General features: G+C 46.6%; 1 protein-coding gene across 3 annotated transcripts in view; it reads right to left on the bottom strand.

Annotated features, from left to right (window-relative positions):
- Positions 1-24,223, bottom strand: part of MTMR14 (myotubularin related protein 14) — a 50,865-nt gene extending 26,642 nt beyond the window's left edge. For 2 of the 3 annotated variants that reach the window (XM_068133194.2, XM_068133195.2), the window contains exons 1-9: positions 23,899-24,120; positions 23,040-23,197; positions 18,860-18,968; positions 18,681-18,756; positions 18,373-18,436; positions 14,328-14,453; positions 14,008-14,081; positions 3,639-3,709; positions 3,452-3,526 (exon numbers count right to left, since the gene is read on the bottom strand). In XM_068133194.2, coding sequence (XP_067989295.1) covers positions 3,452-3,526; positions 3,639-3,709; positions 14,008-14,081; positions 14,328-14,453; positions 18,373-18,436; positions 18,681-18,756; positions 18,860-18,968; positions 23,040-23,197; positions 23,899-23,988 — 843 coding nt within the window. In that variant the 5' untranslated portion in view covers positions 23,989-24,120. Of the gene's footprint in view, positions 1-3,451; positions 3,527-3,638; positions 3,710-14,007; positions 14,082-14,327; positions 14,454-18,372; positions 18,437-18,680; positions 18,757-18,859; positions 18,969-23,039; positions 23,198-23,898 lie in introns of all 3 variants that reach the window. The other variant, XM_068133193.2, reaches the window with a different exon arrangement.
- Between the last annotated feature and the right edge of the window lie 1,510 nt (positions 24,224-25,733).

The following is a 25,733-nucleotide window of genomic DNA, read 5'->3' as shown; positions in this document are numbered from 1 at the left end:
CACCACAGATCAAACGTTTGGAAGCAACCAATTTGGGATTGGGGATGCGGGGGGGGATGATCGGGGTGGTTAAAATGCTGTATACAATTTATTAGTTTCGACAGTATCTTTTAAATTACACCAAAAAGATATACAACATTCTGGAACTCAGTGTTTCCATCAATGTTTAAGCAACGAGCCATGCAATTACCAAGCCTAAAGCAGATAGCATCTCCTCCTTAGATAACGGTGAAATAAAAGTTGGGTGACCGATGTTAATAGACCGATAATGAAATAAAAGTAGCAAAATGGGCTCCTCCAAAACCTCAAAAGCATCACACTACAAACTGTGCACTTCCTGCCTGCTTTTGAGGTCAGGGTGGCAAATAAATCTGGAAATCGCACTTTAAACTGTGAAGGTGATGATGGTTCATCCCACTCTGCAGATAGCGTCAGCTGTGCTGAAAGCAGTCTCTTGGGGAGGCTTATGCTGGGTGGTTTGCCATTGCATTTCCAGCAGTCAGGCAAGGAAGGAACATGGAATGAAGAACTCGCGTTGCTTGTGAAGGAGAGTGTCAAAAGGAGAAGCTGACATTTCGGGTAAATGAAGGCTTTAGGGTCAGGCCGAAACCTCAGCTTCTCCTTGCTACCCACGCAGTTACCATACTACGATAAACAAACTCTTGATGCTATCAATTTAAAAAAAAATAATTGCGTAACAGCTTGGTATGTCCAAATGTGTTCATTCATTACAGATTGCAAAGGAGAGCATTGATTGGGGGTTAAATACTAAAAAATAAGACGAGTACAAAGGGAGGTAGCATTGAAACCAGGGGATCAACATACAGTATTACACTAACCGCAAGAGCAGTTCGGAAAATTGGAGGCCCAGAAACTACAGCACAGCTGAATAACACCTGGGGGAAAAACCTGTGCCCTTAACACCGCTATAATTTGTAAATGGTTTAAAAAAAAACAAAAAAAAAACACTATTTAGGACTGAGAATAGGCCAAACCTGGAGAATTCAATAAAATAACTAGTTTGAACAAGGAGCTGATACTCCAGTTCCCCCAACTTTTGGGTGGTACGTAGATGGTTGCCATGGCAACATGATTCAGCCAATCACAGCTACAATCTAATCAGGTTGAGAGAATGTCATGAGGAACAGATATCTGCAATATGAAAGGTAAATGTTCAATGATTTTTGAAATATCGCATACACAAGCCAAATTACGAAGATGATTGCCGTGGAAACATAATTCAGCCAATCACCGCCAAGATCTAATTGGGTTGAGATAATGTCATGAGGAATAGATGTCTGCAACATGAAAGCTGAATGTTCAATGGTTTTTGAAATGTCGCGTACACAAAAGCACATGGACGGATGATTGGTCAGTCAGTCGGAGCTCAGTTTAATGTCCCCCTTCTGCGACCTTGGCGGACGTGCAGAGCACAAAAAATGTGTGCTTCAACACCCAGACTATACGCAGAATGACAGCAATACAAGGTCTATAAATCCTACCCTAGAGCATAAAACAAGTCACAACTAGAGCGGCGTTGAGGGCATGTCATCAAAAATGCCAACACTACCCACCGAACACCCAGAGTTAAAGAAGAAATAGCAATCAGACATTGCAGACCCTCGCCAGGATGTGTGTGGTTTTGTCCTTTGGGTCCAGGGTCCTTTGTGCTTTGGGTCCTGGGCTCTTTGGGTCCTCAGGGTCTTGAGTCTTTGGGGACTTTTGGGTCCTCTGGGTTTTCGGGATATTTAAGACTCTTTGGGGTCTTCAATGGTGTTAGCATTCTAAAGGGTCTTAAAGGGTCTTCGAGTTTGAAGGAGTCTGAGGAGTCTTAAATGGTCTTAGGGATCCTAAGAGTTTTAAGGGCCTTAGGATCTTTCTGGGTCCTCGTGGTCTTAATGGGTCTCATGGTTGTAAAAGTTCAGAGGGGTGTTGTGAAAGGTCTTAGGGATCTAAAGGGTCTAATGTGATTAATACACATGCTCAGGTTTTGCGCAGACAAACAATCAAACAAGATATATGTCATGCATATCACGATACTTATGAAATTCATAAAATAAGTTGACTTTTGGTCTATGTTGACCTTTTGACCTTTAGACCTCAAAAGTAAATTGGTGGTTGAATTCAGTGATCGGATATGCACATCCTCTTCAAATTTCAAGGCAATCGGATGAAAATTTATAATTTTAGAAATTTGACAAAGTTGTTCACCTTTGGCCTATATTGATCTCTTGGGGAGGCTTGTGCTGGGATAGATCTTTTGACCTCAAAATCAATAGGCTTCTTGCTTATGACCAACTCTACCATTTCGTGAAGTTTTGTGAAGATTGGTTTAAAATAATGACCTGTAGGCGACTGACAGTCAGACAAACAGACACAATAACGCACACAACCAACCAATATACTTGAAAAATCTTCGATTTTCGCATGTAACAAACAGACCTAAATGTAATACCCTCTTCTCTGGCAAGGGTAACTAGAAAGGCACTCGGTAGAGTGCATACCTCCACCAGGCTGAACAGTTCACGTTTTGTATCCCAATGATAGGCCAGGCCAGATCCAGATTCGGACCTGAATCAAAATTGAATCGGCATGTTCTCGTCACCTAACAAACTCATCCACCAAGTTTCGTCTGAATCCGTCCACAATTTTGAGATATCGTGCTATAATATATTGGTATCAGCCCTATCACTCAAAGAAGAATCACTTAAAAAATTCTCTGATCCGGATTCAGATTCGAATGTTTACCAAAGTTGAATCAATTTTTCCTTGTCACACACCCAGCCTGTCCACCAAGTTACGTCTGAATACCTCCACAAATATTTGAGATATCCTGTTCATGGACAGATAGACAGACAGGGGTGAAAACATAACATCTGCCCACCTTCGGTGGTGGAGGTAAAGATGGCATGAGGTTCCCTAGGATTGACCCAAAATCACATTTTGAGTTTTTTTTTTAAATTCCCCTTTATTGACCCCTCTGACACCAAGTCCCCACTCCCTGAGGCATGAACCATGGGTGACAATCCACCCCACCCCAAAAAAAAACAAACAAAAAAAAACAACCTTTACATATTTCATGCATCTCTCAATGTTAAATGTATACAGAGGTTAATTTTCAAATGATCAAAAATGTGACGGTAATTGCAGTTTTAGGTATTTGACCTTTTGACCCCATCCCAGAGGGCAAAGCCAAAGCTGGCACAGCCCTTGCACCTTCTTGCCATGTGGTGATCATAACTATCAAGTTTGGGGGACTTCTGCCCGAATGTTGAGATAGCATGATGGATGGACAGACAGAGCCCATTATATTATCCTATTCTTTAATATAAATGAAGCTAATACAGCATTTGTAGTTTAATTATTTTAACCAATTTTGTTTCCAAACCAACAACCTGTTATGTTATGTTATGTAGAGTATTTCACTCTGCAGTATTGTCATGTGGCTCACCATGTAGTTATGCCAGTTTATCCCAAGGGTCTCTTGAAGAATTGGTGGAATGAACAATGGTGCATCCACATGTTCCTGTACAAAAACACAATTGCAGCAACAAACTAATAAATAAAATAAATAAATAAAAATAAATAAATAAAGACTTCAGACAGCTTCAGATACGCAACAAGCGCTTCACTTATACCTGGTTCCAGTTGAACACCAGGCCCTCAGCTGTATAGTCTCGATCACGGTAGGTTTTGAAGAACTCGCATCCTGGAATAATAAATTTTATACAACGTTTCATTCACATCAGCAAAAAGCTTTGCCACGCACTCAAATATTCTCACCCAACTAATGCTGCCTCTCTTACCATCTAATGCAAATTTTTTAAAGTTCAGGAAGTCTTGCACAAGTTGTAAGGTACCAAATAATAGGGAAAAAAAATATATATATATATATATATATTATATATATATATATATATATATATATATATATATATATATATTGTTACAGACGCGGTTGTGGATGTTAGTTTACCGAGCGGTTTGGTATGACCACGTCTGCACAGTTTACCCGATTATGCTCGAACGTTGACTAGTCGCGCTACGCTAGATCAATGAAGGAAAAGACACACGGCTGGATTAAAATGACACGTCACCAAGGGTTCAGTTCTCAAGACCTCCGGAGGAGGTTATATTAAGGCGGAAGGTTAGATTACAACTACAAGAGGGACATCATAGAAAGACAGGCACTTAGACACACTTATATTAACCCCAACAGACGACAGATAAACGGGTCAAGGCTGACTCACACGGGGATTGATGGCAAGGAAAGGCAGGCAGTCGATGGCTCCAGGTGCACCTGGGCTCAGGGCAGAATCGACCCGGTTCGGTCCGGTCCAAAGATGCGGGGAGGTTTCGTCGCGCTGGGGGTGGCGGTGGCTTCCTCTGCTCTCCGTAGTTCAGGCGCATCTGACCTCACGTCCGGTACGTGGCCGTGTATATCCGGCGGGGAGTGACACGCCCTCGGCTCGTTAGCTCCGCCCCAGATGGAATCGGCACGTTGCTTCTCATTGGGTGCGTGCGGGGGGGTTACCGGCTCCGCCCTTGACGAGGAGCTGACAGGGAGCCCCTTCGTGGTAACCCCGTCGGAGCGCATGGTTATGGCGGCTAACCGAGCCGGTGTGAGGACGCACACTCCCCCTGCGCCGCGCCGCGCCCCTCTGTTGTTGTTGTTTGGGGAAGAAGATGGGAGGAGGTATGGGAAGGTCCTAAACTCACTACTGGTGCCATATAATCACATTCTGGTGCAACGAAGAGTCAGACTTAATGGAAAGGAGTCCTTAACTGACATAGACTAAGAATAACTAGCAAGATGTCCGAAAGTTGTCTACGTGAGATGCGGTGGACCTGGGCACGACATTTAATGGGGGAAAAAGGGGAAGGTCGGTTCTACAGAGTGTTGTTTACAGACAATGGGACTAGGGAATGGGGGATTGGGGATAGTTGGGGAGTATTGGGGAAATAGGGGAATATTTACAAGCGGATATGGAGGCCAAATTCCATATTCACAATATATATATATATATATATATATATATATATATATATATATATATATATTGTTACTGATCGCGGTTTAAGATGTTAGTTACCGAGCGGTTTGGTATATGACCGCGACCTAACAGGATCCCTGACTCACCCGATTCACCCAGAACTTTGGCCGTATCGCACCACAACTAGTCAATAGGGAAAAGACAAAGGCGACACGGATGTGAAGAAGAAGAAGCAGAAGACAAAAAGGTTGGAAATACCACTAAATTTATTCCTACTATTTACATGCTCAAAGTAACCAAGGAGAAGGAAAGATAATAAAATAATATACAGAAGGATTAGAGACACAGTGCAAATTTTAGCTTACCTACAGACTTAATTAACCCAGGACAGAACAAACAAAAGACACTGACTCACGCGGGGAATTGCAGGAATGGCAGGATGTGGATGGCTGGAGGGAGAGGGAGGTCCAAGGGGGGTCCCACAGCACAACCGGCGCGTTTAGCAGCCGCCGTTCAGGCCAGGCCCCACGCTGCTGTTTTGGCTGCCGTGTACGTCGCGTGCTTTGCCAGGCCTTGTCCCACTCGTCTGGTCCAAACCCTCAACTCTTTCTTGTTTCTCTCACTCCTCACCACCGACTCCTCACCGCAACCAACTGACCACCGACTCCTTACCACCGCAACCACTGACCCTCCTCTGGCAACCGACTCAGACCAACTCCTTGTGACCAACTCCTTGTGCATCCCTGACCAACTCCTTGTGCATCCCTGACCAACTCCTTGCGACCAACTCCTTGTGCATCCCTGACCAACTCCTCGTGACCACTTCCGTTTTTCGCCTTTTATAGCGCCTCCAGCGATTACGCCCCCGGCGTTTTGGACACGCCCATCGGGGTGCTCACCTCGGCCCTGGTTGGTCGCGCGACCCTCGGGCTCCGCCTTGGACGACGACGGGCGGGCACGCCCCTCCTCCCCTCTGACGAGGTGGAGACACGCCTTTCTTCTCCGACTCAAAGCACATGGTCAATGGCGGTTATTGGAGGGGAGGTGATTGGGAATCGAGGGCTCAGCAGTGACGAGAGGGGATGTAATATGGAAATGGAGGTTTTGGGGATGGGAAGGAAAGGGAGATTTTGGGGATGGGAAGGAAAGGGGATCTATTCTCTTTCACTGGTGCAATGGAGTATTTCAATTAATGGAAGACACAGCCTTACACTAATACACATAATAAGGATATAACTGTCAAAAAAGATATATCGTGTCCTGCATGTATGTTTTATGGACTAACTACGGGAACGCCCTTTGACCTTTATACAACCACAAACGGAGGGAGGAGGGGTGATATTTTACAACAACCTTTTACAACAACCTTTTACCACAACAACAAAATTAAAAAAACATTCTCATATCCACAACACTGCACCCTCCTCCCCTTAGGCACGTCCCGGGCCTATAACTTTTACCTTAGTGTGGCACGTAGGTGTAGTTCCCTCTACTTTTAACCTGACCCTGAGTGCGACAGTTTTAAAACATAATAAATGTGTCCCGCTGCTCCATTGCACCCTGCCTAACAGACTTACGCCCACAGTTAACCGAATTGCGGAATGGTCTTCAAACTACACACTGACGGTGGGAAGCATTATTTACAATTGACGCTATTTTTATTTACAAAACTAACCCAGGACCTGTAATTGTTCTTTCTGGGGGGGAGACAGTCTGCTCTGCATCGACGCACCATGAACGCACCCAAAAACGCACCAAAGCACCCTCAAGCACCAATCGGTGCTGTCACCATAGTTCATCAGTGTTCCATAAAAATAAAATCAACAACCCCTAACCCTGCAGGTGATCTCTTGCTCTTCGGCTCCCTCTGCTGGTGATTATTATTTGTCTTCCAGATGTTGTCATTTTCATTTTGCTTTGCTTACTGGCGGCCTATTTTCAATAAAGTGTGCCCAATGTGTCCTTTTTATTTGCTTTTATTTATAGCCCACAGGGCCGACTAGTGTGGTTCACCTGTGGGGCATCGGTGCCCTGTGGCCAAGGTCCGCCAGCAAGATGTCGGGCCCTCATGGCCGGTTCCAGCAGAGGGGCCCTGCCCCAACCCATGGGGTCCATAAGTGGTGCTCGGCCACAGGCATGTGGTCCATAATGTGGTGCATCGATGCAGACAGCTGGTTCTGGGAATTTCGGGCGCACAATGGCCGACCCACGCACGCTCCCCTCGGCACCCAATGGCGCACAGGTCATGTGGGAGACAAAAGGGGAAAGACAATTGAGCGAGGGGTAAGGTCACAAGGGTACACATCAATAAGGCAATGCAAGGCGAAATGCGTACGGAGGGCGAAGTGAGAAAGCTCGTCCTTACCGTACGTCACCCCCCTGTCACCTACCCTACCCTTGCCCTTACCCCATATGTACAAAAATCTACACATTTACAAATTCGTCACTACTGTCACGTCTTCCCCATATTTCCCCTATACCAAATTCGTCTCCACAATCCCTCTACTTCAAAATTTGCCATCACCAAATTCACCATCAATCCTCATAAGGAGGGAGAGATGGAATTACGCACAATGTCACACCCACGTCATGATGCGTCTCACAATCCAAACATTTGCATCATAAAAAATAATCAAAACATGGCATGGTGTGGAGTACCTGTCACCTCAGGTGAGTGGATGCAGATGGTGCGAGGAGATCCTTCATCCTAACTATTTTCTAAATGACTTTAACACACTTTACACTACCCGGGGTCTTTCCCTGCCAATCCATTGGCCAACTTACACTATGGGTTCTAATAACCAATTCCCATTGACCAACTGTGGTGCTTCTCAATTTGGGGTCTCACTCCCCCGATTCATCTCCCGGTGCTCTAGCACAATTTCTGGGCTGCGACGTGTACCTCTCCCAGCAGGTCTACCCACCTGCACACCTCCACCACTGTAGTTGCCACCTGAGCTTACCTAGCTCCTCACCCTAACCTAACTAACTGGGGACAGCCCCTCCTGGCTCTGTCACCCCATGGTGCCCGCTGGCACTGGGCTACCCGGGTCCGTCCTCCGGATCCTCGGGCCCCATCCACAACAACTACTACCAGCTCCCAGAGCCCACCTGCGGCCTCACCTGGCCGACATCCTCACAGTGGTGGAGTGCCCAACCAACTACACACACTAACAGGCTACACGCCCAGCCATTTCCACAACACTAATGCACCCATCCACATACCATTCTGCCACCCGCACCACAGATGCCAATATCCAACCACAATTTACCTGTACCCTCTACCTAACACTTACACTACCCGCCCCGGGTATCCGTGATGGGGGTCCACTCTTCCCCCATTCACACCTTCGCACCATCCACTCCACTCCACAATTTCCACCATACTCACTCCACGACCATCCATTCCAATCCTCCAGACCATTTATTCCATACACCTGTCTTTCATTCACCTGTCGTTGCACACCTGTGCAATCCTTCCTGGTGCCACCTGCACCCTCCTCCTCTTCCTGGACCAGTTGGTCAACACAACACACAATCACCATCACTCACTCATACACTGCTCCATCCACCTGTTCAGTTGCACACCTGTGCAATCACACCTGTTCAATCCTCACACACACGGCATCATCTCAGCTAACTACTCCCCTCTGAAACTTGCGCTTCCCAGTCGTCCCTTTAAACTATTGCGCTCCCACGTCATTATAATCCACACTAATCTACCTGCGTCCCCACTACAGGTATCAGTCACTAACTAACCTTAACGTCACCTATTGTCATCTTCGCTAGATCCCTACAATTATCCAAGCCCTCCCTGGCTCGGTTGTCATAGCCACCCCATAAACTATTGCGCATTTGCCCCCCCTGTGAGGGATGGTGGATTTGCCATCCCACCACATCGGGGGTCTCTCACTGTAAATTTTGCTCGTCCAAATTCCAACCAATTCAAAAATTTTCCATTTACTGCCAATTCTACCCATACCATCATCAAATTTTGCTTTTTTCTAATTTCGGGGCCAAAACACTATCCTCATCACCCGTCTACTTATTACATCCTCTCGGTGCGCCAATTCACATCTACAGCCCGGCTTCGTACAGCCGAGCAATGAACGCGGATTCTTTTGTGCCGGCGGCTGGATGCGTCCCGCATTCGGGGCAGGGGCGGGGGCTTACCCGGGCCGAGATCCCACGCACCACCTCGGCGTGGAGCCATCCAATGTCCCGATCTCGACCTGCCGGCACGTCTCAATAGCAAGTGGTCGCCATGACGACCCTTCCTATCGGGCTGCCCGCTCCGCCTAGTGGAGCCCGGACGCGGCCGTTCCACGCGAGGCCCAGCGTGGATCGCGCACGGCGGTCCTTTCGAACCCGCCGTGGCTCGGATCCCCGCTGGTTCTCGCGGCACGCGAGGCCCGGCACGCACCGAGGGCCCGAGTCGGCTATAAGTCGTTCTAACCTTTAACCTGGTTACCGTCGATGCTTCACCTGGATGCTTACACCCCGCAGCCCGTTCCTTGCTCACACATCCAGCCGTGCCCATGCTCCTCGTACCTTTCCTTACACACCTCGGTACACTCATTCCACTCCCAGCCTTGGTCACACACCTGACCACCGAACACTTTGGCACACATTCGTTGGTCGCACACCTCACCAACACACCTCTTCGCGCCCCCTCCTCGGTCACTTCCTCTGTGACAATCACAGGTGTGCTCTCATTCGCACACCCAACCACGTGCCTCACTACCAACTCAAATGTGCCTTCCCACACACGCTCTACCATTCCAGGTGTGCATCCTTCCATTCCAGGTGTACATCCTCGCTCACCTGTCACAACCAACTCACGCTCCGTTTCACTCTCACTACTCTCACCTCCATTCTTGACAGCGCACTCACCCTTACTCTCGACAGCATGCGCTTTCCCCATGCACCCGTCCGTTACACACCTCTCTCGCGCACACTTTTTCGTTACTTCCTCCGTAACACTCACCACACCGCGCTTCCATGTACCCCCTCGCACACGCGCTTCGACCAACTCACTCTTGACGGCACACTCACTCCTCGGCGTGCACTTTTTCCTCACACACCCCATGGTCGGACATTCTCGCACACCTCTTTTTTCGCACACCTGACCTGTCACACACTTCACCAACGGCCTTTCACGAACACCCGGATCCAAACCAATCCCCAAGCCGACTGAAGCTTTCCTCACATCATATACATTGCCACTCACCTCCGTACTTCGTCTTCGCACCTCCTTTGCCACCTGCAAACTTTTTATTTGGTTAGTGAGCATCACATCATGAGTTGAGCACCGACCTTGCACATATTCCATTACCTCCTCCTGGATTTCTCTCTTAGTTTCTGTCTGTCCCTTCTTAATTTCACTCACCTCTTCTCCCACTTCCTCAAATTTTTGTTTAACCTCTTTTATTTCTCGGTGCGTCTCCTCAAGTTCGTCCTCTAAGGCTACCGTGACCGTCTCTATGTGCATCCTCACCTGCCGGTCCTTTGTCTCCATTATCTCTGTCACCTCCTCCACCCTCATTGTCAGTTCCTCACGTACCATCTGACATTGCTTCTGTGTCGCTATTAATTCGTTTTTAATTTCTTTTTGTGTCGCCTTTAACCCTCCGAGTACTGCAGTGTTCTTTTGAACCTGCTCCACTAACTTCGTTTGTCCCTCTGTCAGCTGTTCCACCTCCTCCGTCAGATCTTCTATTCCCCCTTGTAACTTTGCCGTATTATTTCTCACCTCTTTTTCCATACGCTTCTCACCTCGCTTTACCTCCTCGCGCAGCCCCGAGACCTCCTCACCCACACCTCGTCGTATCTCCTCCTTCATCTCCCCAATCTCTTTTGTAGATGCCACCCTCATCTGTCCCAATTCATCCCTCTGAGCATCCAGTTTGGTTTCTACCCCGATTTTCACCTCCTCTATCTGCTCTCCCATTTGTTTGATTTCCCTGGCAGATTGTTCCCCTAGTTCCCGCAATTTGTCCTCCATCCTATTTTCTAGCCCCATTAACCCATTTTTCACCCCCTCTAACTGATTCTCCTGGGCAGCCATTCTGTTTTCCACCCCCGTTAACCCATTCTTTACCTCTTTTATCCCGTTGTCTAACCCCTCAAAATTATTGTCTAACTTCTCACCGGTACCCCTCACTTCGTCCCTCATTACCCCCATTTGGCCCCCCATCTCTCCTATTTGGCCCCCCATTTCTCCCATACTGCTTTTCAAACCTCTAATTTGGTCTCCCAATTGCTCACTATTCTTTTCCATAAGGGCCTTCATTTGCATCATAAAAAGGTTCAAATCCACCAGCGGCGCTGCTGCGGTCGCGGGCGCGGCAAAATTTGGTGCCGCTACACTCACGTGCGCGAGGACGCCATCTTGTGCGCCTGATACCCCCTCAACCGCCTCCTCATTGCTCCCCTCCATTTGATCCTGGGTTACTCCTAACCCCTCTATCTCTCCCACCGGCATCCCGTCGCCTTGACCAGCCATGGCGCGATTTCAAAATTCGGGTTTTTCTTAAAAAAAAACAAATTTCGGCAGCTCGTAATTTTGACCAAATTTTTTTTTCTTTTTTCCTCTATTCGTTTTTTTTAAAAATTTGGTTCGGGCCTCGAATCCCACTCCCAGACACCAATTGTTACAGATCGCGGTTTAGATGTTATAATGACCGAGCGGTGGTGTATATGACCGCGACCTAACAGGATCCCTGACTCACCCGATTCACCCAGAACTTTGGCCGTATCGCACCACAACTAGTCAATAGGGAAAAGACAAAGGCGACACGGATGTGAAGAAGAAGAAGCAGAAGACAAAAAGGTTGGAAATACCACTAAATTTATTCCTACTATTTACATGCTCAAAGTAACCAAGGAGAAGGAAAGATAATAAAATAATATACAGAAGGATTAGAGACACAGTGCAAATTTTAGCTTACCTACAGACTTAATTAACCCAGGACAGAACAAACAAAAGACACTGACTCACGCGGGGAATTGCAGGAATGGCAGGATGTGGATGGCTGGAGGGAGAGGGAGGTCCAAGGGGGGTCCCACAGCACAACCGGCGCGTTTAGCAGCCGCCGTTCAGGCCAGGCCCCACGCTGCTGTTTTGGCTGCCGTGTACGTCGCGTGCTTTGCCAGGCCTTGTCCCACTCGTCTGGTCCAAACCCTCAACTCTTTCTTGTTTCTCTCACTCCTCACCACCGACTCCTCACCGCAACCAACTGACCACCGACTCCTTACCACCGCAACCAACGCAACCACTGACCCTCCTCTGGCAACCGACTCAGACCAACTCCTTGTGACCAACTCCTTGTGCATCCCTGACCAACTCCTTGTGCATCCCTGACCAACTCCTTGCGACCAACTCCTTGTGCATCCCTGACCAACTCCTTGCGACCAACTCCTTGTGCATCCCTGTCCCCTGACCAACTCCTCGTGACCACTTCCGTTTTTCGCCTTTTATAGCGCCTCCAGCGATTACGCCCCCGGCGTTTTGGACACGCCCATCGGGGTGCTCACCTCGGCCCTGGTTGGTCGCGCGACCCTCGGGCTCCGCCTTGGATGACGACGGGCGGGCACGCCCCTCCTCCCCTCTGACGAGGTGGAGACACGCCTTTCTTCTCCGACTCAAAGCACATGGTCAATGGCGGTTATTGGAGGGGAGGTGATTGGGAATCGAGGGCTCAGCAGTGACGAGAGGGGATGTAATATGGAAATGGAGGTTTTGGGGATGGGAAGGAAAGGGAGATTTTGGGGATGGGAAGGAAAGGGGATCTATTCTCTTTCACTGGTGCAATGGAGTATTTCAATTAATGGAAGACACAGCCTTACACTAATACACATAATAAGGATATAACTGTCAAAAAAGATATATCGTGTCCTGCATGTATGTTTTATGGACTAACTACGGGAACGCCCTTTGACCATTATACAACCACAAACGGAGGGAGGAGGGGTGATATTTTACAACAACCTTTTACAACAACCTTTTACCACAACAACAAAATTAAAAAAACATTCTCATATCCACAACAATATATATATATATATATATACACACACACATGTATATTAAAAAATAATAATTAAAAATAAATAAATAAAATAAAGAGTCCATTATCCACCCTCCTCCACCCCTAAACCCACCCCGACCCTACCTGTATATTATGCATGTCCATTCACCTTCTCTCCGACCACCCCCACCCCAACACCCCTTCCTCCCTCAACCCCCCACTGCCAGCAACTCTTTTCTCCCAACATGGTCCACTGTACTCTTCACAACTTTTCTCCAATAGGCCCACCCACTGCTTTTCCCCTATGCATATTGTAATACGACCACTAATCCCAACGTGTCCCATTTTTCTGCTCGACTGCTGCCTTGGAATGCTCCACCCCACCCAACTGATTGGTCAACCAGAAAAACAACGAATCATGGTAACAATAAAACTGGTTTCAAAGCGCATTGTATTGAGGCGTAATTTACGCCACTCGTTACTCTTGCTAAGCCTGGTATTGGATTAACAGAAAAGGTGGCTGGCTTAAGATCTTCGGATCCTGAGTTTAAGACCGTTGTGCCGTTACATCTCTCCAGGTCAAAAGACTCAACCCGTCATCCTTCCGAGGTCGGCAAAATGAGTACCGGATGACTAGTAAGGATGATCCATTCGAGTATCCTGCAGCGGAGTGGTGACCCGTCCAGGATTGTGCCCCTTAGCCAAGGAAAAACTCCTCCGGTTGCCCTTTGCATCTAAACATGTGAAAGGAGTGGTTTTTCTTCTTGTTCTTCATTATTGCTATGTTCCCTCTCAGAGCAACATGCACGAATTCCAACATGAATAAGTAAATAAAAGAAACCGATGCTGACCCCATTCATTCCACAGGTCATCGACTCTGTATATCCCAGCCATCGGTCAAAAGTAAATAGCACAAGTAAACAGAACACACTCGAAGCACAAAAATGTGAATCATCAATAAACATTGTACATCACAAGTTCACCTGGATATGGCAGCGAGACGAGACAGAAGTCCGCATACCTCCCTTCTTTGTCGACCTTCTCCGAAGAAGTGACACTAACATGACAGAAAAGAGCAGGTTCATTACAAAACGAGCACCAAACCTAATTTCCACACCATGAACAATATGCATCAACAACACTTTATTAAGTTGGTGGTAAACCATTAACAAGTTTTGACAATTGTCACACTCAAATCCACAAAACCACAACGATGCAATTGATCCCAATTCAATTTGCCACATCCGTTCCGAACTCGCCAACACCACCACCACCACAAGCCACAGCCCCAAACATGACTCACTTCATGCCAAACTTGACCTTCTTATTCTCCACCATGAGGTCGCAAATATACTTGACTCCGAGATGACGCAGCAAGCGAATATCATATCCACGTATACGATTAAACAGCTGTGAATCTCCACCGTTCCTTGGAAAAAGAGGTTAAGTATATATGGGTCACTTCTCATGAAAGCGAAGGACCAAATTGATCAGGCAATGGTGGACAAATATTTGATGTAACCTTCAAAACCACACCTCACATACACTCGACCATATGTCTGCACACGCATAGGATATAACATATCACATCAGCATTTCAGATTATTACCTCTGCCACAAAAAAGTAGATGGTGGTTACGTTTTCAATTTCCAATATGCACACTCGCCTGGGTTTTAATTCCAACCCAGCTATAAACTGTCATCCCGGTTTTTCACAGGCATGACGATTCATCAATGTGTGCCATCCCTCGGATGAGCGGTAAACTGGGCGTCATGTCTGCCAGCATTAGTTGGTGGATGTTAAAGACCACACTGTGCCCTTTGTGAAGAAGAAGCGTGTTAAAGTCGGCACCCTGGACAAATTCCAAATTCCTGCCCTAACCTGGGGACTGCATCATCGCCCCAGCCAATGATGTCACCCCACAGCCTTGTGCCGAGTAAAAAAGAAGATTGGCCTTGGACAAGTGGAAACTCTATTTTTATTTTTTTTGTATACAAGATCGAGGCGCGTGAAAGAGCTAACATTAATACAATATTAATACATTCATACAACAGCCTCCCATCCACTTTCTGAATAATCCTCTCCAAGAAGTTCTGTCACTCAAGCTTTTGGGTCTCACTATCTGCCATGATCTTTCCTGGGAAAACCACATTTCAAATCTGGCCTCCAAAGCCAGTCGCCGACTGGGCATCCTCCGTCGTGCGAAGTCCTTCCTTGGCACACCTGAGCTCCTCACCACATACAAGGCTTTCATCCGCAGCTCAATGGAATACTGCTCTCCCCTCTGGGCCGGTGCTCCTGCCTCACACCTAGCTCGTCTTCACGCTGTTGAAACCAAAGCGTTCAGAATCATTGGAATCTCCCGTGATGAAGCTACCTGCGAGGGCCTTTCACTTACTCACCGCAGGCAGGTTGGTGGTATTTCTGACTTCTACAGACTCCTCTCCGGCCTTGCTCCTCCAGCTCTCTCTGGGCTCTGTCCCCCAAATATTCCTAAAGGTCACACAAGATCTGCCTGCAACCCCCTTATGGTTAAACTGCCAAAATCAAGACTCTCTGCTCACCTTCACTCTTTCATTCCTCTTTTCTCCCGCCTCTGGAACAAACTCCCCCACTCCCTTCAATCCCATTCCTCCCTCCAGGTCTTTCAAACAGCTGTTCACCACCATCTCTTATCTTCCCCCATCCAAAACCTTGATCTGTTCTACCCTTCCCCCATCCAAAACCTTGATCTGTTCAAAACGTGATCTACCCCCGCTAATTTCACCCCAAATCCACTTGTTTGAAATACCAACTTTTTTCCTGGAAGTCCTTGGTGTCCTTGCGTTTATACTTCTCCCCCCCCCCCCTCCCCTCCCCCCCTTCCCACGCTGCCTCCCCCCAAGCCCTCTCGCTCCCACACATTCCCGATGTCCCTCACAAATGTTGTGTTTATGTGCTTCCCCTTCTCTCCCCATCTTGTCTACCGCTCCCCTTTCTATAAACTTTGTTTGTTTGTCTGTTTGATTTGTTTGTGTGATAAATGTTAGCTCTTTCACGAGCCTCGAATATGTATACAAAAAATATATATATATGTCTATAAGGGGAGCGGTAGACAAAATGGGGAGAGAGGGGGAAGGACACAAACACAACATTTGAGAGCAGGGACATCGAGAGAACTGTGGGAGGGAGAGGGCTTGGGGGGAGATGGGAGAGGTATAAAACATATGGACACTGCAAAGACTTCCAGGAAAGAAGTTGAAATTTAAAAAAAGTGGATCTGGGGTGAATTAGCGGGGATAGAAAAGATCAAGGTTTTGGATGGGGGAAGATAAGAGATGGTGCTGAACAGCTGTTTTAAAGACCTGGATGGAGGAGTGGGATTGAAGGGAGTGGGGGAGTTTGTTCCAGAGCAAGGGGATACCAAAGTCACCACTCAACCAGCACAAGAGTTTAAAATCAGGCCTGAGTACCAGTACGCAGTGGCCTATCTTTCCGTAGTACCACAAGTGGAAACTTCAACATAGCCAATTTATTGCTAGCAGATGAAATAGCCAGCTTAATAATAATAATAATAATTCATTTATTTTGTATAGCGCTTTTCCAGAAGCCCAAAGGCGCTTTGACAGAGTGGAAAACATAATGCATAACAATACATGAAAACAACAATTGCAAAAAGACAAGAATCAAGAAAACAAACAGCAGCGATATACGGCATATATATAAGACAAGAATCAAAAAGACAAGACAAGAATCAATAGGGAAATATTTAAAGCAAAAGGAGGGAGAAGGAGAAGAGATAGTCAGGGGTTAAATGCTGTGGGTTGAATGTTGAATGCAGCGTTGAACAGGTGGGTCTTTAGTGATGTTTTGAATGTGGTGAGTGAGGAGGAGTCTCTGATGGTGTGAGGTAGTGAGTTCCAGAGGGTGGGAGCAGCGATGGAGAAGGCCCTGTCCCCCCAGGATCTGAATTTGGTCCGGATGGAGGGGGTCAGGAGGTTGGTACCAGCAGAGCGGAGGTTGCGGGTGGGAGTGTGTCTGGAGAGGAGGTCAGCCAGGTAGGATGGGGCCAGGTTATGGAGGGCTTTGTATGTCAAGAGGAGGATTTTGTACTGGATTCTCTGGGGGATGGGGAGCCAGTGAAGCTTGTAAAGGACGGGGGTGATGTGGTCACGGGTCCGGGAATGAGTGAGTAGACGGGCAGCGGAGTTCTGAATGTATTGGAGTTTATTGGTGATTTTTGAGGGTGAACCATAGAGGAGGCTATTGCAGTAGTCCAGACGGGAGGTGATGAAGGCGTGGATGAGGGTTTCTGCAGCCGTGGAGGAGAGGGATGAGCGGAGACGGGCAATGTTTTTCAGGTGAAAGAAGGCTGACTTTGTGATCTGTTTAGTGTATTTGTCGAAGGAAAGGGTTTGGTCAAAGATGACGCCAAGATTCCGGATGTGAGGGGAGGTGGATACTGGGATACCGTCGATGTTGAGGGCAAAGTTATGGGTGGATTTTGTGAGCGTTTTTGGGCCAATGATGATTATTTCAGATTTATCACAGTTAAGCTTGAGGAAGTTGAATTGAAGGTTGAATTGAAACCTTAAGGTTCCCTGATACTCATGGATTCAATGCCAAGCTTGCTCAGCACCAGGAATCGAACCCAGACTATACACAGCTCAAAAGGGAGTTCTACCTCCGAGCTATCCTACCGGTCCGAAATGCAATGTGCCCCGCTACAACCTTATTGGAGTAACAGTGAAATATGAACGAATGATCGTTTTTTTAAGGACATTTTTCCCTGCTAGAGCAGGGGTTAGTCTTGCGGGCCCCATGACAATCATGGTGCCCTGTTTGAGGCAATGTTTTTATGGCCGGATGCCCTTCCTGACGCCAACCCTTGGTCGCCTCTTACGATGCGCAGGGATACGGTGTACCTATTCTAAATCGGGGTACACACCGTGATCATTCATCCCAGCAAGCTGGTACTCAATTTGCCGACCTCGGAAGGATGACAGGCCGAGTCAACCCCCCTGGCGTTAATTCAGCGATCGACCGGGATTCGAACCCAGGATCCTAGGATCCCAAGCCGGCACCCTAACCCCTAAGCCAACACCAGGCTAAGTGCAGTGCTAAGGCTAAGTGCTAAGTAACAGTGCAGCATCTTAAATTCCTTCTCGACAATTATTTATCCTGAAAACTTGAAACGATTACTGCGGTGGACACAGTTTTAGCTACAGGATTATGTTTGTCCCATGCGTCCACCGGCAAAAGGAAAAGACAATCCCAGTAAACACAAAGCAAGTTCCAAGTAAAAACAGACAACCACATAATTATTTTAGCGGATTCCAAGTGGTGCCTACTATTCGCTTATCCTTGCCTCTGCTGGTCTTCCTCTGCAGGTCCGTCTTCCATCGCCCCATAATCATCACTTGCACCTGCACCTGCAAATGACGCAATCAAATCCGTTTCACAAACTTTCCTGGAACCATCATTTTCACCTCAACACTGTCAATCATAGGCCACATTACAGCAGAGTTTGCGGAAGTAAACGTTCTGCGTTCGTTAACACAGGATGGGCAAAGTGGACCAGCTGATTATTCAATGAAAAGTTATTCGTTCTTTAAAATCATGTCCAGCGGAGAAGCGTCAAATGCCCCGTTGAAGCAATTAAAAAACCAGTCCCACCTGAGAAGAGATAGTTGTAACCGCTCCTTCCATAAATCTCACCCCAACCTGCCAAGGTAGACGACCTACATATGTGCTGGAGAGCAATTTGAAAAAAAAAAAGAGAAGGAGGCTAATTAGCTATATTCGAGTGGGTGAAAGAAGCTCAAGACGTCGTGCCAGATGGAAACAAGCTCTACCTTGCCATTGTACAAAATGACGGGACAGATGAAACGGCTGCGGCAGCGTGCCATTCGGCTTCGAGAAACCAGCTCCCGCAAATTATTCACTTGTGCTGTGCTTTCATACCTAGGGATGGTGAGGGAGTACAAAATATTAAAGCACAGGTGATCTAAACTGCGTCCATTTTCAAATATCGATATTTCATCTGTATTTCATGAAAGAAACCAAATTAATTACCACTGCCACCGAAGGTGGACGGAGGTTATGTTTTCACCCCTATTTGTCCGTCTGTATGTATGTCTGGATATCTCAAAAATTAATGGGTGGATTTGGACAAAACTTGATGGACAGGTTGGGTGTGCAACAAGGAAAATTCATTCCATTTTTGGTGAAGATCCAGATTCGGAAACGAGAATTTTTACTTGCGAAAATCACATTTTTCCAAGTACTGTATATTGGTTGGTCTTGTGCGTTATTCTGTCTGTCTGCCTGTCTTTCTGCCTGTCAGTCGCCTACAGGTCACAATTTTCAACCGATCTTCACGAAACTACACCAAATGGTAGTAACAAGCAACAAGCATAAGCAACGAGCCTATTGTTTTTTTGGGTCAAAAGGTCAATAGCCAAAATGATATTTTTGGTACATTTTTTTGGTACATTTGGTATTTTTTTACCAAAATGGTAAAACAAATTTTTTTTTTGGCAACATACGCCAAAGGTCACTTTGTCAAATTTCTAAAATCCTCAATTTTCATCTGATTGACTTGAAATTTTAAGAGGATTTGCATTCCAGGTCACTGAATTCAACCGCCAAGTATTTTTAAGGTCATCCTAGGCCAACAACTTATTTTAGGGACTTCGCAAGTATCGTGCTATGCACGACATATTTCTAGTTTAATCCTCCATGCGATTCTTCACCATCAAGAGATAGAACCAAAAACTATACATAGCATGGTATTTCAAAAAGTTGTGGACAGATTAGGGCAATACTTGGTGGACAGGTTCAGTGTGCGACAAGAACAAGCCGACTAGATTTTGGTTCAGGTCCAGATCTGGCCTATCAGTGCGCTACAAATCATAAACCGTTCAGCCTGGCGGAGGCATGTGCTCTTCAGGGTGCCGTTCAAGCTCCTCGTTGTGCCTTTGGCCACAATTCACTCACTAGCGTACATGGGTACCAACACAAACCACTATCTCTCCCAAGTTCACCATATTTTAAAAAGTGATCTCCAAAGACATGTGACAACTGGCCATTTGTCATTGTGCCAGGTTTTTTTTTCCCCCTTTGCGATTATAGTTTAGTGAGAGCATAGCGAGTCGTCACACCCACCTATCATGGAGCACACATGATCATTTCAGGGAAAAGCCCAAACACGTAACCTGGAATATTGAATAAATGAGACATTACTTGTAACTCTTACCTGGAACCAATCCCTACATCTTTATTCTGTCTAAAAAAAAAAGAACTGATGATTATAATTTCACGACGTGGTCAAAAGAAACGATGCCAGATGCTGCGTGTATCAGTTCCCTTCCTGGTTTCAGGTTTTGGCTCACCACATTCCCCTTTCGTTCTGTCTGTATGTATGTTCTGTCTGTCCCTAAAATCATCAGTTCTCTGCCTCTCTTTTTATTTTATTTTAATAAACTCAACTTGCTTCCTCATTTAGGTTGACAGGATGGCCAAGACATATGCACACTCGCTTCAAAGCCATCTAGCCTGGGTACGAATCCCGACCCAGCTATAAACGGTCATCCCGGTGTTTCACAAGCAGGGCGATTCATCAATGGGTGTGCCGTCCCATTGATGGACGTTAAACTGCGCATCACATCTACCGACATTACATATCCCACGGTGTCCTCCGAAAAGAGTAGTCGAACTATCACAGGCACCATTAAAAATTCCAAATTCCTTCCCCAACATTAGTTGCATGTCAGGCTTGGCCAGCCTGTTCGTGAAAGACTCAGGCCAAACTTCCCCTGGCCAACCCCACAGGGAAGTGGGAATAATTGTGTCCATTAAAGAAGAAGAAAATAACTTGCTTCCTCCTTTTCAGTGCTTGTGTGTTCTGTTCATTTCCACCTCCCTCAATAACGTTTCCTTCTGAACAGCAGAAATTTCCTAAATCGCAATTTGAACGGCAGAAACACCTGAAAGGAAATTCAGACTGGATAATGAAACATGCCAAGAGAGCAATGAAGATAGCAGGCAATTTTGGTGACACGGAGAGCAATAGGTAATGTGCAATAAACGTCACTTCTGTGAGAACGAGTCTGCCTGCATAATGCTGCCGCCATGACGGGAGACAAAGCGAGGCGTTTACAACGAGGTGTGCGAGCTGGTGCGATTTCAAAGTGGAAATACCGTGATTTAGACCCGTCTTGAGGTGGGTCAAGAGAGGATTTATCCACTTTTTTAATACTACAGTTCATTGGTAGCACTTGTTGTACACCGCTCCTTTCCTATTCCATCCACAGGTGCTGCATGACGTCATCGCAGGGCACCGAAGGGGGCCGGGCGATGACGCGCGCTGAAAGGGTACTCAGTTTTCACTCCGGTTTCTTTCTTGTTTGTTTATTTGTTTGTTTTCTTGTTCGTTTGTTTTCTTGTTTGTTTGGTTGTCCGGGCGATATCTCAGCCATCCTTTAAACTAGCACGCTGAAATTTGGGCACAATGGTGAGTAAGTACTTTGGCAAAAACTCCGTTTGGTATTTTTGGTTTTTTGATTAATCAATTAATTGATTAATTACTTAATTATTATCGATTAAGTACTTATATATTTCTTCTCATCTGGGCAATATCTCAGGCACCTTTTGAGCTAGGAAGCTGATATTTGGACATGACAATGACCAAGTGATTTGGCTCTAAAGGGTATTTTGTATTTATTGATTAATCAATTAATCGATTAATTTTTTAATTCTTCGATTAATGACAATTATTTTTTCTAAAGTTACAGATGCAGATGAAACGGTCGTGGTTTAGGTATTCTATTAGCCAACTGATTAATTATTTAATTATCTTATGATTATTATTTCTTTATTTTCATTATTAATCACATTTATTTTCTTTCTCATCTGGGCAATATCTCAGGCACCTTTTGAGCTAGGAAGCTAATATTTGAACATGACAATGACCAAGTGATGTGGCTATAAAGGCTATTTTTGGTATATTGATTAATCAATTAAGTGAATAATTATTTATTAATCAGTCAATTATTAAATATTTATTTATTTATTTTGATTAATGACTTATTTAATTAATTTACAAAAAGATACAGCTTCAGATTAAACTGATGGTCGAGGTATACTATTAGCCAATTGATTAAGAAATTATTTTACGATCATTATTTGTCGATTTTAATTACGCAATTAATCAATCAATTATTGTACACCTCTCGCTCCCAATACTGTCTCTATGAGCTGCACGGCGGTATTGCCGGGCGCTGTAGGTGCTCCGGCAATGCCGCGCTGGAGGATATTTATTTATTTGGCATGGGGCGGTGTACTTTGAATGTATCTGTACTTGTCTTTTTACCTGTTCATGCGATTTCATTTCGTCTTTTTGTAAACCCTGCGTCAGTGGCGACCCATCCAGGATTGTGCCACCGAGCCAAGGAAAAACTGCCTTGGCAGCCCTGTGTCAAAAGACGCAAAAAAGAGTGGTTCTTCTTCTTCTTTTGTAAACTCTGTACCAATTCTTCATTTTATATTCTGGTCAAGATACATTGGCAGGGAGTCACAATTTGAGTAAGAAACAACAACTTGAAGATGACAACGATAACGTTGTTATTAATAAAACTTTTTTGCATGAAAAAGCTTTCAGTGACATCCTGCACCCCTCCGCTTATAAAATAATTGTCGGACTCCGTAAGTTTGAAAGCTTTCATCTGTTGCTTTGTCACAAAGCTTGTTGTCAGAACCAGATAGTTCATGATATCTAGATATTCAATCCTGGGCCACAACTTTGAACACATTGTCTGCCAATTTGGGTTTCTTCAAGCAATATGGATCTATACCATCGCAGGGACATACGTTTGTCTCCCATAATGGCGGACGGGCTTCGTCTGCCAGTGATGACGTCATTTCATACTGCCTACTGTTGGACCAAATAGGGAAATCACACGATCATTCACTCTAAACATTTATTGTATTGTTATTGTTTATGTTATTGTTATTGTAAGAAAGCAAGATTTTTACCTCTCGTCATGTCCAACCTGGCCACTCGTTATCTGGTACTCAAGAAGCGCGATGCGGGGTGGATAGTGACCACAGAGCAATCCTCCAGTGTTGTCCAGCACAGACAAAGCATAGTCGCGAGCAAAGAGCTCAAGACATCGTGTCTGGATCTCCTCCACCTGCAAACAGAATCCCAAACTGCTGACCAGTGTGCATGGTGGGGTGATCCCAGGATGTAAGCAAATGCACACCTGAGTTCAAATCAAAAAATGTGAATACTTAGCCGGTAAAGTGAAGCAGTCAAGGCTAATATCAGGAGAACAAAAATGTCAAACATAGCCATGAGGGTCGATCTTCAGTGATAAATCTTTAATACAAGATGCGCCTCTTCAGGTTGAACCTGCTTTTCAAGTAGAGCGTCGGTAAATGTTGCCGGCACCGGCTAAATAGTTAATTTAATGAAGGGTTTCCATATCCAGCGATTTCGATCCCGAAAGACGCTTTACCGGTGGAGTTCTGGTAAATGTTGCCGGTACCGGCTAAATAGATAATATAATGAAGAGTATCAATGTCCAGCGATTGCGATCGCGGAACTCGCTTTACCCGCAGAGTTTCGGTAAATGTTGCCGGTACCGGCTAAATAGATAATTTAATGAAGGGTTTCCATCTCCAGCGATTTCAATCCCGAAAGACGCTTTACCGGTGGAGTTCTGGTAAATGGTGTCGGTACCGGCTAAATGGATAATAGAATGAAGAGTTCCAATACCCAGCGATTACGATCCCGGAAGAGTCAGGCTTAGGCAGATCGTGCAGTCTCTCCAACAACCGTCAGACTCTGTAACCGCGGCCTTTGACCCCGGAATTCCCCTTTCATACCAACCTTGGCATTTCCTTCCCTCGCCTTGTAAGGATTCCTGGAGAAATATTCGATCAGGTCCTTGATTTCGTCGTAGCGGTTCCCCCTGATCATCGCTAGCCACCCCGGACGGCCAGGGCCCGCACGCCTCGCACCATTCCGCCTTAAACTACCAGTCTGCACAGCGAGACGTCTCCTCCGGCCTCGGATAGGCGCCCTGATCCATCCGGCGCACGTGTCCGTCTACCCCCGCCCATTATTTTTCTTCTTCTTCCTCTTCACATCTCTAATCTCTTCCTCCTCTACCTCCTCTTCTCTTGCCTCTTCTTCTTCTTCTTCTTTCTCTTCCTCTTCCTCCTCCTCCTCTTCTTCTTCTTCCTCCTCAACAGGCCCCTGGCGGCCCGTTTATTCTTCTTCCCAAAATTTTCGCTATTTGTTATTTTTCAAATTTGTAATAATTTTTCTTGTTTGTTTTGACACTTTATTACACTGACAAACGTATCGGTCACACTTACCTTGTTTTATTGTATTTTCTCAAAATGCTGTTTCATTTGTTTGTGATATTAGTTTCATTACAATAATATCACGCTGATTATTATTTATTTGCATGATACGATTATATTTGCTCAAATTCTGGGAGTTTTGTTCAAGTCACAGTTGGGTATTTTAATAAAACTTCCAGTGTTTAAATGGCTTATACAGACCCACCGAGAGACTGACTGTGTTGCCATGGTTACACATGTTTATTTAATTCAGGCACGTCCGTAATAAATAACCATTCATCCTTCATTCCTTCCTTCCGTGTAAGTGTTCCTTCATCAGGATATATTGTAGCGGCTGCCGCTGAGTTTTCACAATCGCCTTGCACCTATCAAGGACGCGGAGCGATCACCATGCCGGGCTCGTCCAGGACGCCCAGGCCCGCGCTCAACTTGCCAGGCCTCAGTCGGGACGCCCGGGCATGCCCGGGCATGCCCGGGCAGGCTCGCCCTCAACTTGCCAGGCCGCAGCCAGGACGCTGGGCCACGCCCCCTGGCGCCGGGCCTGGGCAAACCCCCTGGCGGAATAGATATATATTGCTGACTGATAAACGGTTTTTCAGAGTGCCTGAGTGTTTGATTTCATTAAAGCAACTCAGATGAATTCTAGCTTTTTGTCGCGTCCATTCTTCCGATCGACGTGGGAGCCCCGGCTCCTTCATTGGTGACCTATCGACATGGACACGGCAGTCGCCCTTAAACTGCCTACCTTCTGGGAGGCTCACGCGGCGGTTTGGTTCGCACAGGCGGAGTCCCTGTTCGCCCTGCGAGGCATCACGGCCGACGACACCCGCTTCCACCATGTGGTAGCTGCGCTCGGGTCGGTTACCGCGGCCCGCGCCCTGAGCCTCCTCGAAAGCCCGCCAGCCGCTGACAAATACGGCGCGATTAAGAAGCTGCTCCTCGATGCTTTCGCCCTCCCATCGGCGGAACGCGCACGGCGCCTGCTCGATCTGCCTGAGCTCGGCGACACGCGCCCTTCCGAGCGCATGGACTACATGCTTTCACTGCTCGGCGAGCACTCTCCGGCATTCCTGTTCCGGGAGCTGTTCTTCCGTCAGCTGCCTAACCCGGTACGCCTCGCCCTGGCAAGCACGACGATCACAGATCCCCGGGCCCTTGCCAGAGAAGCCGACAAGATCTCCGCCGCAGGACAGCGCATCGTAGCGGCGACATGGGACCCACCGCCGTCCGACGCAACACCCAGGGCGCCCGAGCACCCGGCACGGTCGACGGCCGAACTGCCGACGCCATTGGCGGCCGCTCTACCGAGCCGACCACCTCCGGCACGACGACCGAGGCCTCCACCTGACCAAGCGT

Source organism: Myxine glutinosa, chromosome 12 (genome assembly GCF_964187855.1).
Source record: "Myxine glutinosa chromosome 12, kmMyxGlut1.1, whole genome shotgun sequence".
NCBI lineage: Eukaryota > Metazoa > Chordata > Myxini > Myxiniformes > Myxinidae > Myxine > Myxine glutinosa.
The sequence above is the reverse complement of the archived record's forward strand: the minus strand, read 5'-3'. Positions and strand labels throughout refer to the sequence as shown.